At 35.3% G+C, this 16,107-nt stretch overlaps 1 protein-coding gene across 3 annotated transcripts in view; it reads right to left on the bottom strand.

Annotated features, from left to right (window-relative positions):
* Positions 1-16,107, bottom strand: part of LOC142348131 (uncharacterized) — a 73,882-nt gene that overhangs the window by 39,100 nt on the left and 18,675 nt on the right. For all 3 annotated transcript variants that reach the window (XM_075399323.1, XM_075399324.1, XM_075399322.1), the window contains exons 5-14: positions 9,120-9,229; positions 8,443-8,542; positions 7,806-7,977; positions 6,923-7,109; positions 6,380-6,488; positions 5,891-6,070; positions 5,111-5,297; positions 2,873-3,018; positions 1,669-1,822; positions 1,196-1,305 (exon numbers count right to left, since the gene is read on the bottom strand). In XM_075399323.1, the coding sequence (XP_075255438.1) occupies positions 1,196-1,305; positions 1,669-1,822; positions 2,873-3,018; positions 5,111-5,297; positions 5,891-6,070; positions 6,380-6,488; positions 6,923-7,109; positions 7,806-7,977; positions 8,443-8,542; positions 9,120-9,229 (1,455 nt within the window). The remainder of the gene's footprint in view (positions 1-1,195; positions 1,306-1,668; positions 1,823-2,872; positions 3,019-5,110; positions 5,298-5,890; positions 6,071-6,379; positions 6,489-6,922; positions 7,110-7,805; positions 7,978-8,442; positions 8,543-9,119; positions 9,230-16,107) is intronic.

The following is a 16,107-nucleotide window of genomic DNA, read 5'->3' on the forward strand; positions in this document are numbered from 1 at the left end:
TGTCATTGGGCACTTTGTTGGAACTATTAACAGTTTTCGTCGTTTCCTTGATTGGTCTTTTTATTTGGGGTTCCCATTTCGAAGTTTAAGAAAACAGTAATGTAGTTCATTGCGTATTCAAGTTAAATTTTATTTGATTTTTCCATTTTTTTTATTTTTAAAGATTTGAATGTTTTAGAAAGCAAAATTTTTATCACGTACAGCTCTAAATATCACGCTCTATATATCCTGAAGATCAAAAAAACCAAAGCTTAAGCAAATTTGTGGTTAAAAAAGCTGATCTGTTTTGAACTTCAAACTAAACTTGAAGTAACTTGATGGACATAATCTGTTATAAACATGAAATAAATCAAAAGCTTTATTTTTGCTGTTTGTCTCTTGAGTTGTGTCGTAACATGTTCTACATTTTTACTGTTAGAGTATACACTCTAGTAAATAAGTTGTGATCATAAGATGGAGCTTGAAATGATAGCTCAATATAAGAGAGCATAGTAAGACTCTCGCAATGTGGACAAGTTGGCTCAGTGGAGAGCACAGTATTGTAATCAATTAAGAGACTGTGGGTTCGCAACCCAAAAAGGTCCCAACACAAAGGTCTCAAACTTTACTCTCACTATAATGGTGTTGACATAGAATCAACACAACGAGCAAAGAGTTGCTCTAATATTTACTGTAGATTATTTTTCAGTTTTTAATAGTTGAAGAGAAACGGTGGAGCAAACCTTAAAGCGGTATGGTTCCTCCAGCTAATATTGGAAGTTCTCTGCAACCGAAGTGTGATCCACATGTTAAGAGATCCACATTTAATTGATTAATTGAAAATATCAGAAGTAGGGTATTGTAACTAGCATTAATTATCCTAGCTAAAAACCTGCTTTTAACAAAGATCTAACCGTTCCTTTTATTAAAAAAGAATCTAAATATATCTGGTGATAACGACAATTATTAACGTACGTTATTTCATACTAATCAATAAAAAAATCCGGATGAAAATTTATTATGTTCAGGAAGAATTCAGAAATTGAACTTCATGATGCTCAGAAAAATCTTACAATTTTTCCTTGAAATTTACCGTGTAATGTCTAATAAAAGCCCTGGTCAGATCTCTGCGCATAGAATAAAAATAGAATTAATTTACTATGATTGAGTACTAATTTTTAATGGTACTCGGGTCCGGGGTGGTGTGTGTGGTTACCTGTAACTGCTCATGAAGGCACTGTGGCACTCGGACTTGTTGTTGAGCCATTTCTTCTCCCAACTGGTCAGTATGCCAGTTGCCTCATACTTCACAATCAGAGAGGACACCTACAACACACACGGAGAGAGTTCTCCTATTTATCATAACTACACAGGCCAGTTCATTGGGGCGATTGGTAACTCAGTCGAATGATAATACGCATATTATTCAAAAACTGACCTGGTTTTTTTTGCTGCAATGTTTTTTTTTGATTTCCAAAAAGCAGTATCTGATTTGCACAAGTCCGAAGTTGATTGTCAGCTGTTTGTAATTAGCTTAAAGCGGATACATTTTAATTTCCGCATTTTTTAAATTTTTTGCTGATTTGAAAAGCTGAATGTATAAAACTTGACGCATTTTGAAAAATTAATCATTTTTTTTCCTCAATCTGTGATCTTGTGGACTTTGTAACTGGATTTGAAGAGATTGACCTTGGTGGTGAGGGAGCTTCCGTGTGAGAAGGCGAGTCCGTAAGTGTCTGACCAGAAGTTGCTTCCAGCTGCAATGAGTCGGCAGTCTGGGTCAGTAGCTGCTTTGTAGTCCACCATAGGCGCATCAAACATCAGAGCCTCTATCTCGTAGTGTCTACATAAATTTACGCAACTCGGTACATTTTTGCAGATTTATTTTGCCCCCCCCCCCCCAAGAACAGATTAGTGGGTATGTGAACCGTAACTTGCTGTATAAAAATCATTTAATTTGAATGGTGGCCATAAAAACTGAGGAGGGGTTGGGCTGGGGGGATAGATTCTGGCTTTCCGTCGGACCAGACTTGATTGTCGAAAATATTGCAATTCTCAGTTTTTCATTTGGACCTTTCATGCTACTGTTTCCTGTTTGTAATATTGGTTAATAGTTACACATTCTCAGTTTAGTTTTGAACTAAAAACTGGAAATTGAAGTTAACTGCATCCAAGGTCGCTTTTCTTTTTCGTTTTGAATCGTTCTTTTGCCGGTCGGGCAGAGGACAAGAGGACAATGACTCGACCTCTGGGACATAGCAAATTCGGCCAAAGTATTGAATGACCCTCTAGTTTGATCACGCTTGGGTTCGAGCAGCGTATCAGATCGATTTCACCAGAGAGATTTGTGTCATTGCTCGCAGCAGACGTGTCAAGAAGGATAATGGCAATATGATAGCGTGAATTGAATTTCGTTCTGAATTAAATTTTTGCGAAATTAAAACTTGAGGCACAGAGCTGACCAAATCTGTCATGTAGAGACGAAGAGGCGTGATGGGAAGAATATAGTTGGGAAACTTAGGTAAAAATATTGAGCTGGATAACAGGAAAAAAATGATGGAATTTCATCTCATTTTTAAGTTTCTCCAATCAAGGCAATCAAGATTAGTTTCACTGGGATCATACAAGTGTTTCTGAATCACAAAATTTAATAATAAGATGAAAGTTGTTTATGATAACGTTTTGCTAATTCATAGATTAAAAAAATGATTGCCGGCGTTCGAAACTTTTCTTGATTTTGAGCTTCTATTAAATTAATCAAAGATAAATCTGGAATGTGGCCCGATCAAAAATCAGGTGTCTATCGGGTCTGGAACTACCACCTAGGAATTAATAAAAGTTGACATTGGTGATTTACTTAAAATGAGGAAACAAATGTTATGAAGTTACTAACTTGAGTTTTTCGACTCCTTCGTCTAGAGAAAGGACATTGTACTTTCTGAACTCTTTGTATTTCTGAGGGAAGTACAGTTTCAAGTAGTACTCTGTACTCGTCCCGATTATGGTGGCGAAGCGCAGTCTCCTAGCAGGGTAGCGCAACTAAAATAACACACTCAGCACTTAAACCAAACAGGCCATAAAACTATCTATATTTTATTATAGTTAACTCCTTTTGCTAGCGCTGATTATAACTTTTCAAAGGATTTTTGCCAATCTTTTTTTCTCGTTAAGCGAAAGATCGTCTGGGTCACAGTCACAAAGCCTTGCTTGCAACACGAACTGACACTACACATAGGACTATAGCACTAATTTGACACTATAGAAATCTGTTTTTTTTTCAAACTTGCAAGTGAGTGCCTCAAATTTAGTTAAACTATCTTTAAACTCTAAGCTTATAATGACAACTAAGGTGAACACGACTATCCCTGGGGCATGTTGATATAATTTTGATTCAATATATTTTTATTCTTTCAAAATGAGGGCTCGTTGTTGAATATTGAAGTAGATTTCCTTATATGTTACAACAAAAATTTACGTTAACTAAAATGGCGTTTTTAATCATTACCCTCAGCGTTCCTACGACGTCCTAAAATTTCAAAATATTGTGGCAGAACTGCTAATAAAATTCACTAAGTTTTCAACAACAAGAACATGTTTTTTTAAGAATCGATTTTGATCAGTTGATAAAAGCAAAGCAGAGAAACAACAAGTTTTTCTGGAATCAAAGCATTTCAGTTATCAGACTATACGTCTTATTTTCGAATTTTTACTGTAAAGAGCCAGGAAAGTCATCTTTTCAATTCTCAGCGTCCATCACAAATATGGAAATCACAAGTTATAATATGAAACTCCATGAAATTATTTTGTTGAAGAATCAGAGATGTCCTAGTTTGTTGTGTACAGCTGTTAAGTCCTTTTTGTTAAGTACAGCTGTAAATTTTAAATAAGCCAAATCCATTGCCTCATTCAGTGCACAAAATTGAATCTTTGTAAAAAGAGTTGTTCAAAAGAATCGGAAAAAATAAATTCTCAGACAATCATTTAATCTGGTGTGACTGTTTTTCAGTGTGAACCTTAGATCAAAACACGTACACGGAAACAAGACAAGTAGTTTGATATTGTCGAGGTTTGTCACGGCCCATGCATTAAGATTAGAGTTTCAAGCGGGCGTGAGAAACAGTGACAGTAAGGCGAGTTAAATTCAAATTTCAGAAAATTTGGAAATATCTGTCACATTTGTCCATTATTTGTGTTTTTGAGCTACCGTCCAACAGAAACGGCTAATAAAATGCCAATCAAGCAGAAATTAAATGAAATGTAACTGATTTTTAATATGACAAAACTAGTTCATTTTACTAGCTTCAGAATAAAAAATCAAATAACTGGTTTTTAACGTACTCATTATATGGTCATTAAGAAAATTTAGTTTCTGAACTATGTCTGGGGTCATTATTAATGAAATTGAGAAGTCTAGCTGTAGGCTAATTGAATGCAAAATGTGAGAAGAACTGACATAAGTTGTTGACAAATGTGACGAGCTATTGTCTCATTTGTCCACCATTTGGTCAAATTGGCCGAAAATGACAAAATGTACGTTTTACTGATTAATGAATGGGATGTGGATCTGTGTTTTCAGATCTCATAACCTGTCGGAAAATCAAAACAATGTTTTGAGGGATCTCAAACCATAAAATATCTTCATTTTAGTGTTTTTTTTCTAGTAGTGTGAACTTACAAACACTTTTGTAATCTAAACTCTAATAAGATTTTTAATAAAATATTGCACTGTGAAAAAAACCAGTACTTATTTTTGTCAGTTTCGGAAAAAAACGATACCAAAGTTATATCAATGAAACCAACTATGCGAAAAATTTCATAAAAATTGTAACCGACAATACTAATGCAGTTGTATTTTGAAAATTGAAAGCATTTATAGTTTTTGATTTAGGACAACTTTTATTTTATATTTGTGCAAAATGATGACCCAGCTCGAGGATTCAGCGCCATTTCAGCGCATATCTTTTCAAGTAATGTTCTCAATGCAGTGAGATTACAACAGAAATGCGCTGAATGCACGGAAGGTTTCAAAAAATTAAACTCAAAACACTTATAAAATAAAAAAATACACAAACAAATTTTTGGTCATAAAATGATTACTTACGATAACAATGAGTTAATTTTCAGGGTTAACCTGTGATATATCGATGTTAGGATCCAGCATCCTTCCAGCCATGAACGAGGCCAAGTTGGCCGTGTATCCGGCTATGAAGACCACAGCAAACATGCCCCACGCATTCACTATGATCCGACTGGCAACACTTTTGGGGGGTTTGCTGTTGTAGGTGTGTGAAAATAACACTGACCACGTGTGAAGTAATCTGAAAGTTAGCTAAATATGAAATCGATGCACCATTTTAAACGATACATTTTTGGTATCATGCATAAAATCTACTAAAAATTATTGTGCGTGCTATGAAATAACTCTGAACAGTCTGAATAATTGTTCTGCTTTATTTCTGGACATAATGACCAAATTTTTTTGACGTAAATAAGCTGTTTCAGTGCTGGTTTTACAAGTTAAAATGGAAATCCGCAGGTTCAGTACTGAAACATTCTGGGTGGTAAGCCCGGGATCTGATATCTTATTTGATAATTGCGTAAGATCTGATGATTATGCATTCAGAGCTAATTCAGAAATGCGTTATCAAATGAATTTTATTCTGATTCAAAAGAATTCAGAGAATATCGATTCTGAAAATTCCTCTGATTCAGAAAAAATTCAGAACCACTGTAGAGCTCATTCTTAATCAGTACTGAGAACTAAAGGAGGTCCAGGAGGTCCAGTTTTATTTTGCAAATGAGGTTAACATATGCCAGGTACTTCGAATGCCGGAGCAGGGAAATAGTTAGAGCTCTCAAGAGAGAATATCTAAGATCATTATTAGTATTCACATGAACGAAGTAAACTAACCCGCTAGGGAAGCTAAAAGTCTTAGTCCTGTTTCTGCCCAGAGGATGAAGCCCAAATGGTGATAACCACTCGAACATTGCTATGAAGACGGAAGTAATGTGTACAAATATGAAGATGAGAACCCACATGGACAAACTGAAGGGATCCAAGAACGCTCCCAGTTTAGGCTCGGGGTCTTTCCTGGAATCAAAAGTGACTGACTCCAGATTTCACAGCCGTTTGGAACGCGAAAAATTAGTTTCTTATAGATTTTGTTCATGCCGCAAGTTGCAATTATGGACATGATTTTTTTTGCGAAATCTTGGAGGACATCTTACGAGATATATGTGGAAAAATAAGAGATATATCTCACTCACTTTGCATTGTAAACAAGATTCCTATGAGATCCTTCATGATCCAAACACTTTTATAAAGTCGATACAAATGAAGCAGTAATTTTTTTAAAAGTTATTCTAGATTACCATAATCCAGATAGGGAACTTTTTCTACCTCGCAGATAGGGTTCCGAACGCGGATGAGTAATATGGCACAGTGAAGTCTACCACCTCCATCCTTTCTGGGGTTATACTGGTGGCACCTGCAGCCATGTCCGCAGAACCTGAAGGTCACAGAGAAATACACATCGACTAGGCTTCAACTCCAACAAAATTAGTTCAGGTATTTGAATAGCATCTGCAATGCGTTGAAAACTTCATGTTTTCAGCTTTAAGTGGAAAGACATTTCACTTTTGAGCCCTATTATTATCGAGAAAGGTTAATTGTTTTATGCCATCCGCTTGCAAGTTCTATCAGGTCTATAAGTGGCTGTCTTTAATACTTTTTCTTATCATTCCCCACAATTCAGACCGTTCTTTTCTTGAGCAGTATTGCTCTTTTTTGGCGACTGAAAAGGTTGATCAGTTAATTGTTCATTTGAACGGCAATTGGCCGTCTAAAACTTTTTTACGTTGCTCTAACTATTATTTCAGTGTAAGCAGATCAGACGTTTTCAGGGGAAAAGTAAACATTTCCTTGATTGTTTTGAACACTCACCCCTAGAGACGTCTCCGACCATGCCCCTCCAAGTGTCGTTGATTTTAGACCCCACCATCTGTTCAGCATTGAGGTATGCTATGTAGCTGAGGGAGAGGTCATTCGAGATCTGCTTGATGAGGTCTATTGTGAACCCGAAACAGCACACTCGTTTCACTTTTATCTCCTCGTTCAGGATCTTGTGTATCTGTAATCAACAATCCTTTTGTATCTGATCAGAATAAAGTGCCGAAAAACGGTTCAATTTCTTTGGAAATTATTCCCAGGGCTACTGAAATTTTCAATAACTTCTGGAAAAATTCTTACAAAATTGTTCTCTAATACTTTTTACGGTTAAGTAGTCTTTAAAAATGTAATAGGCAACAAATATCAGGTCTTACTTAATGTCAAGTCAGTGCCCTCAACAGATTGGTTAGGACTATTTGGTCTGTTTAACCCCTTCATTTCCACAAAACTTTAATTATAATAAATGTACAACGGGTGGGCCTACAATGTGACATGTGTCGTAAAATAAACGGTTAAAATTTGGTGTCAATTTAAACGAATTCACAATTTATGCATCTGTAAAATTGCGTGGTAAACTCCGACTTTAAGGATGCTTTGAATAACAGCGGAACGGCCCAACAAAAGTTTCTTTCTTGCTTAAATTATCTCCATAGAAGCCAAATAGAAATCAATTTAAGCTTGTTATATTTTCTAAGTCATGTTGTATCGTGCACTGTTTTTGCCTTTTGTAGTCAACTATTTTTTCTACTTGATGGTTTGAACTGATTCAACAACTTCGACAGTTGTTTTCATTTCGAAGTTCTGCGTTGAGTAAAAACACCATAGCAATAGCACTGTGCCAAAGATTTTTCGACAATCTACCGAATTCAAAACTCACCATTTCTGGGTCCGATGTGGTGACATTGAGACACAACAGCCCCACATCCATACACTTTTCCTCATCAGCTCTGGTCTTACTGAACTGTTCAGTTACCATCACAAAGGGGAGGGACTCTTTCAACACTACCCTGATCTTGTGAGTGTCTATGGAACGCATGGAATGGGGCAACCTGATAATCAAACAGAATAAACTAACTCAAATCAAAGTGATATCACAATTACCTTTAGTTTAGAAATCCGGTCTGGGACTAGGAAAAGCATTTGAAAAAAAAAATTATTTTGTCACTTATATTGTAATTTAATATAACAATATAAAATTGAATTTATTTTTGCAACTAAAATTTGATACATTGAATTAAAATAGGCCATATTGGTAGATGGTACCTATCACTGGGCTGCAACGCTAATTAACACATATTGGACAACAGTAATTTGCATTTAAATATAGCAAGTTATTAATAATTGCTTTTTAATTAAGGCTCTGTTTATTTAACCGTAGATCGTGTTTAAACAGAGAATTACATTTTTTTTCTGCCAAAACAGACATTGACACCAACATAAAAGGGAACAGATTAGATTGTGAACTATTTTTTAAACAATGTTAAACCAAAACAGTGATTGCAATTATTTCACACCTTGGCGATCCTCCAGGCCAGATGATAGTGTTGAGATGCAAGACCTCCCGGATGTAGTGACCCTTCACTTTCCATTCTTTGCGGTGGTTGTCTCCCTCGACTGAAAGCAACACACAAATCTTGATTTACGAAGGAATATTAAAATATGTTTTTTAGAAGTACTTTTTGCAATTTCTGTTGAAAACAGGCTCGTTTGATCTTCGAAATTTGGATTTGTCAGCTATTCAAAATTAGTTCTGAAGGGGACCAGTAATTGCTATTAGCTGGATTCTTTGGTTCTGATCAACACCATCAGACTCTAGAAAAGACACAAATCAGAATGATGCTGTATTGTTGCCTCTTAGCAGAGCCAATATCTCTCGGTAAAGAAAAACAAAAAAATGAAAGAAAAAGAGCTCTCGAATTGGTTTCTGATCAAACTAGTGTGAGCTTCAATCCACGTCTGATCACAGCCTCCGAGACGGAGGATCAGACATGACCTCTGATCAGCCAAGTTCCAGATTCCAGATCACTGTTGAAGACTGAGTGCGCTTGAAGACTTCTCGAGACCATATATTTCAGTCGCATCATGCGCAGGTGTGCTCTCGAAGATGGTCTGATCAGAGGCCTAGCTTGACTGGACACCTCGACCTGCGAAGCTCTCTTTGTAAGAAACACAGACATTTTTTCTATCTAACCTAAATTTAGTAGGAAGTAGGGGGCGTTTGAGACAAAGCCATCTGCTCCAAAATCCAAAGCATGTTTGTAACCATTCATTCGGAGGGTTAGTCCTTTGATCTTGAGGTGCCTGAAACAGCAAAGAACTGTGCATAGAACTTTTAATTGCCTCGTTGATGCAGATTGTATTCCGCTCAAATGAGTACAATGTTTAACTGTTCCCGCAATCCTTATTTCGCAAAAATTAGTTGTACTCAAAGGCTTTCATTGGAATCATAATGGTCCGAAATCATAAATTAAACGCATTTATATTTCGATCTACATGATAATAAATAAAATACCGATTATTAATGACATATTGAAAGAAACGTGACTCTAAAATCTATCTTTGGAATCGAACGTAACTTCATCAAAGTCGACAAGAATGGAAGTTTTTTTGATTTTGCACGAAAATATCAATAAAACGTTTTCTTATTTTGAATGCTTTTTTGGTTAATTGTACTGTATGTAACGGCCGCTCTCCCACAATTGACAGGGAAAGATTTACACTGCCCCGTTCTTTTTAGCGATTTGAAATCTATCCGGATATTTTGTTTTTGCTGTTCGCTTTTGTAACTGTATATCCACTATGTTCTTACCGTTGCATTACAAATTCAGTTCGTAACTATTTGCTAATCTTAGTTTTTTTTCAGTATCAAAATGGACTGAGTTTACTAAAGACCACGCAATACGGGATCTCATATGAATTCCGGTTCAATCCGATATAAAAAGCAATCAAAGACAATTATAAATGTCCAAGACATGCCTATGCAGAAAAGTTTTGCCTTCTATGCTCACGAATCGAAATACCAGAAGCTGGGGTTGAAAGAGTTGAATTAAAGCTCAAATAATTCCTAGATACAGGACACAGTAACAAAAAATTTACAAGAAAAATTTTCAATACAGGACAGTAAAAACGCAAAACGCAGTAATAAGTTAATTACAGCTCACTCCAGGTTTTTTGAAATATTTTGCTGAGTTAGAGGGAGAAAGCCTTTTTTGAGTCTGTGTATGTTGCTATTGTTTTCCCTCTCTTTCCTCTAATCACGTGACTTTAAGTGTAACTATAAATAGACTTATAACAATGACTTACTATGACTATATAGTGACTCGGCAATTGCTATGACAACAGAAAATGAACTTTGAATATGAAACTTTGGGTCGTATATTGTAACTAAACAAGGTATTTTTTTCCTGAGATCAAGAGAAAAACATTTTTTCTCCTGAGATCAATGAAGAGCTTTAATTAACTCTCCTGACTTCAACAGGCACTAATTTTTGAAAAATTTAACTACCTGTGTACTGAAGTGTGCTACACTCAGTAACACTATTTGATAATCTTAGTGCTATTTTGAGAATTTACGTTATAGTGCGTGAAGCACAAACTTGATTTGGACAAAGTCCATTTTAACGTGTGAACAAATTACTAAGTAGTTTTGAATAAGCTACTATTTTAAGATCACTAACTAAAACAGAGAATACTATGACGTGATATTATCACGCCACACAGATAACACCAAGTTAACCTTGGTAACTCTGTCGACACTGTTATCTCTATCCAATAGGATACTAGATAACCACGTGTCCGCAAGTATAAAAGGAGCTTGCACGCTCAACCACCAGCACTCTTTGGTCCCTGATAACTTCTGAATTAAAATCAAAACTCCCGTATTTGCCCCTTTGCTCAATCTCAGCTTACTTGAGATATTTTTCTAACTTAGAATATTTTGTGACTTGTTCTTAACTAAGAACTCTCTAAGTCATAAAATATTAACTTAGCGCAAAATTGGAAATCAGGTAAGTTAAACTTAACTACTCTAAGTTTTAATTTAACATCTCTCAATTCTCAAACTCTATCTAAGTTACAAGTTAACTTAGAATAGTTCAATCTTTGCTATTTCAATCTAATAACTTTAATTATTCTATCCCTTAATGCTCGGTTCATATTTGATGCTGTTTAACATAACTTATTAATTCATATTTGCATTTAACTTTGTTTATTACTTAATTATATACCAAGAGTAGAACTAGGGGTTGAACTCTCAAGTTATACATGTGGTCCCGCGATTAACCCCGTCGTTTAAGTATCTAATGTACGGACCAGCAGTATAAATGGTGGTCCCAGAGAGGCAACTTCAATTTAACTTGTTCATCTAATGCAATAGAGGCAATCTCAATTTAATTTGTTCATTTAAACTATCAGAGAAGCTTGCCTAAATTTAACTTGTTCACTTATTATAGAGAAGCTATTAAAGCAACTTGTGTAATTTAACTATTCAAAGGGTTTCTCACTTAACTTCTCATTTGAATTTGATTCAAACTATTTCTATGTTTTAATACAATAACTTCAGTCCTTTAAACAATGACCAGTCCTGGTGGTAGTACTCCTACACCTGCCGTTACTCCCCCACCTGAAACTCCCATAACACATCCAAATCTTTCACTTGTATCTTTTTCAGGCAATGATCCTAATCAGGATGCCACTTCTTTTTGGAACTCTGTAGAAAACAAAATATTCTTTTCACTAGAAACTAGGCCTACAGCACCCGCTGCACAAACTAGCTATGATAAAAGGCAACAATCCTTATTCGGCTCACTTTTAACTGATACAGCACTAGAATGGTTTGAAAGTGAAGTCACAGATACTACAGATTGGAATACTTTAAAAGATGAATTTATAAAAAGATTCACAGATGGTAGAGACCAATTCAGATTTAGACTTGAGGTTGAGAACACATTCAGGCAAGAAGGAGAACTAATAAAGAATTATCTACATAGAATAAAGAGTGGAGTTGATAAAGGTTGGCCAGAAAAGATACCAACAAGTATTGAATGTGATGACAATATCAGGAAAGAGAAAGAAATCCAACAAAGACAACGAAGTCAGAAATACATAGATTTTGTTATAAGAGGACTAAGGCCACAAGGTTTAAAACGCAAAGCGCACGAGAAACTTATTGAGAATCCTTCAATAACTTGGACACAGTTTGTCGATCACTTAGTTGTAAAAGACTTAACATTTTCTGTAACAACAGAATCTAGTGGAGCTACAGGCATAGATAAACTTGAAACACTCGAGAGCAAGATTAACGATTTAACCAGTCTTTTCAAAAGCAACGAAGTGAATGCTATAGATACTTCTAGGCCTAGAGACCCAAACATAAAAGGCAGACCTAACAGTACTAGATTCTGTGATTATTGCAGAAGCAATGGTCATTCCATTTCCAGATGCACAAAGAAACAGATAGACGATAGTGTGAACAAATTGAGAAAAGAACTAGTTGAACCAAGAAGATCAAATATAACATTCTCTAATGATTATAGAAAGAATAACCGAATCAATACAAGATTCAATGGTCCTAGAAACCAAGGCTATCAACCAAGAGGTGGCTACTCAAACTATAATCCTAGGTTCAACAAGCCTAACTATCAACAACAAAATACATCCTTTAGTAGTTATGGCAATAGATTCACTCAACCATACGAACAAACCTTCCCTCAGCAAAACACATATAGAAATAATGACCAAATCTTGAACAACAATCACCATCACCACCACAACAGCAACAGCCACAACAAAGTGCTAGCTTCTATACACCAAGTAGAAATAACAACCTACAACAAAGACAATCAAAACCCAACAATATTCAGCAACAACCAAATCATATAAGTTTCGTTGAAGGCGACGATGACTACGTAAATGCTATAACAGACTTCTTTCCTTTAAACTTTTGAAGTCTCCGAACGCTACTAAAGAAAGTAGTACTAAGTCAAGAATTTACCTCAACTTATATCACTTTGCCACCGGAGACATTAAAAATAATAGTGGTTTAGAAGTAGAGTTCATGATTGATCCAGGATCAACTTGCACTATCATCAACCATCCTACATACCTTGCTTTAGTAAACCTTGGACAAAATTTGCATTTACAAAATACAAATTGTGATTCAAAAACATATACTGGTTCATCAATCAGGATACTTGGCTACACAACTATTCAATCTAGCTTTGAAACTGACGGTAAATATACAGTCCCCCATAAAGTATTCGTTACTAAAGAGCAGAGACAGAACATAATAGTTATTGATTTTTGTCATTTATTTTTAAAAGCACTTCACTTCGATATCCCCGCAGTAGAATTAAAAACTGAGAAACCTAATTTGCTACGGTTCACTCAACAATGAGAAAAGTTAACCAAACATAACTGAGATGACTGCTTTAAACATAGCTCAACCAATCTTTCTACAACAGAAAAGTACACAATTGCACAAGCAAAAGCACCCCAGTCAAGCCTTATTTCCACCAGGAACATATTTCATGCCCCATATTAACGTTGCAAAAACTGACCTAGTCTTTGTGAACATATTTGTCCACAATCTGAAGAATTCCTACCCTTATTTATGGAGAATCAAAGAATCACCCAATACAGATAAATAGAGGAATAATAGGTTATGCTATGTGTGATATCACCGACAAACCAATACAAAGATACAATATCAAAAACTGTGCCGAATTTACAAGTACAATACTAAACGAAAGTGAGGACTATAACAGTTGCTTCATACTGAACACAGTAGTAAACAATTTACAAGAAGGACAGTAAATCCAAACTAATTCTTGCATTAGATATATAGATTTTCGTACCCAATCTACATTTGACTCTAATATGCCTATAGCGCACACGATATCCTCAGATGCAGAAATGAGAAAAGGTTTTGCTAACACAATCTCTTAAAGAATACCCTTATTAAAGGACTACTGTAAAAGTAGAAACTGTGATATAGGTGATATAATAACTTTCAGAGCAGATAATAACTTAGTATATAATCTCATCACTAAGGCTAATCACTATGAAAAGCCAACAATTGATACAATCAAAACAAAGCTACTTACTATGAGAGATCATGCACTAGGACTAAATTTACGCTGTATAGCGATGCCAAAAATAGCTTGTGGTTTAGACGGAATGGATTGGAGGAAGATATCTTCTCTAATTGAACAAACATTTAAGAATTCAGGAATAACTATCTATGTGTATACAAGCAAAGATGATATTGATAAACTACAAAAAGTAGAAACTAATATACTAGAACAGGAAGAGGTGCTCGAGATTATTGAAAGTGAGTTAATAGAAAAATGCAAAGAAGATGAGAGAGAACTAGCCACAGACTTCTCTACCGAAGCAAAAGAGTTATGTAGACCTAAAGTCAACGAACAGTTTCCTAAATTTAGAGATAAACTACAAAGCAACCGAATCATAAATAAAGCAGTTAGTGATTTTGTAATTAAGCAAAATAGAATTACAGTTCAAGACATGGAGTATCTAGAAAGGTTCTTAGATAACTTTGATTTCACACAAAGTGATTTGACTAATGATGAATTGTTTGAGTTGATAGAAATAATACTTCAAGATAATGATGTCTATTCACATCATAAGTATGATATTGGCAGAACTAAACATAAGTTCCATTTACCCCTAAAGAAAGACGCAACCTTTAAAAAGCAACGACCAAGCAAAATACCCATTCATCTCAGAGATAAATTAGAAAGGCTAATGGAAGAATTAATTCAAGCAGGCATAATCAGAGAGCTCAATGAGAACGATGATATGAATAGTTGGTTTGTCAATCCCGTCATCATAATACCTAAGAAGGATTATGTAAAACTAGTCATTGATGCTAGATACCTAAACTCTATAACTGATACAAGTAATTCTAGTTGGCCACTTGAACCACTAATTGTTCTAATGACAAGAATAACCGGAACTATATTTACAAGTAGTGATTTATCATCGGCTTATAATCAAGTACCACTAACCGAAGATACCCAGAAGGTTACAAGTTTTATTGTAGGAGGCAGACAGTACACCTATCAAGTAGGATTTTATGGTCTTAAGCCATTACCCAGCTTCTTTAGCAAACTAATGCGTTATGCATTTGGACCCCTTATAAAACGTAAACAAGCCATAACATATATAGACGATACCTTATTACAAGCTAAAGATAAACAAGAAATGTTCACAATAGTAAAAGAGTATCACTCTTTGCTTCGAAAGGCAAATCTTAAAGCAGCCCCCGATAAAACAATGTTTTTCTTACGGAAAGTAAGATTTCTAGGACATGTTATATCTAAGAACGGACTATCGCCTATTGCTTCGCGCATAGATGATATTAGAAACCTAAAAACGCCAGAATCGAAAACAGAAGTTTTAAGAGTTTTAGGAATGATGGGTTTCTATCATACCTATATTTTGAACTTTCACATAGATGCAAAACCTCTATATGACTTAACTAAAGATACAACCTTATTCAAGTGGTTACCAGAACACGAAAAGGTATTCACAGACCTTAAACAAAGATTCTGTCACGATATTTCTAACGCATTTCCTTCTAATGACTATCCCTTTCATATACATGCTGATTCATCTAATTTAGGAACAGGTTGTGTTCTTATACAAGATTTTCCTGATAGAAAACGTATGATTTCAGCAAACTCGAGAGTATTTGATAAAGCTGAACGAAAGATGTCCCCTCAACATAGAGAACTATGCGGAATAATATTTGCATTACAAACATATGAATTTTATGTTATTGGATCCCCTTTTCCAATTTACCTATATTGTGATCATAGACCAATTCTATTTCTTTGGTCACGACGAGGACAAATGTCACATCGTTTCTTTAAGTATCAAGTTGTAATAACTAAGTTCCAAAACTTGCAAATTATTTACACTGAAGGCAAAAACTTAGCGCTCCCTGACATTCTTAGCCGAAACGTTTCTTTAGCAGATGCTAAACTTTATCAACTAGAACACAAAGTGATACCTAAAGATATAAAGTTTCATATTAACGGAAAAGAAGTTAACTATTCTGTATTGCATCAAGACGATAAGGACGCAACAGCTAACGACTGTTATCCAATTATTGCCCAAGTCAAAGGCGAAAGAAAGAAACTTATTAATATAAATGA

Source organism: Convolutriloba macropyga, chromosome 10 (assembly GCF_964194025.1).
Source record: "Convolutriloba macropyga chromosome 10, txConMacr16.3, whole genome shotgun sequence".
Taxonomy (NCBI): Eukaryota; Metazoa; Xenacoelomorpha; order Acoela; family Convolutidae; genus Convolutriloba; species Convolutriloba macropyga.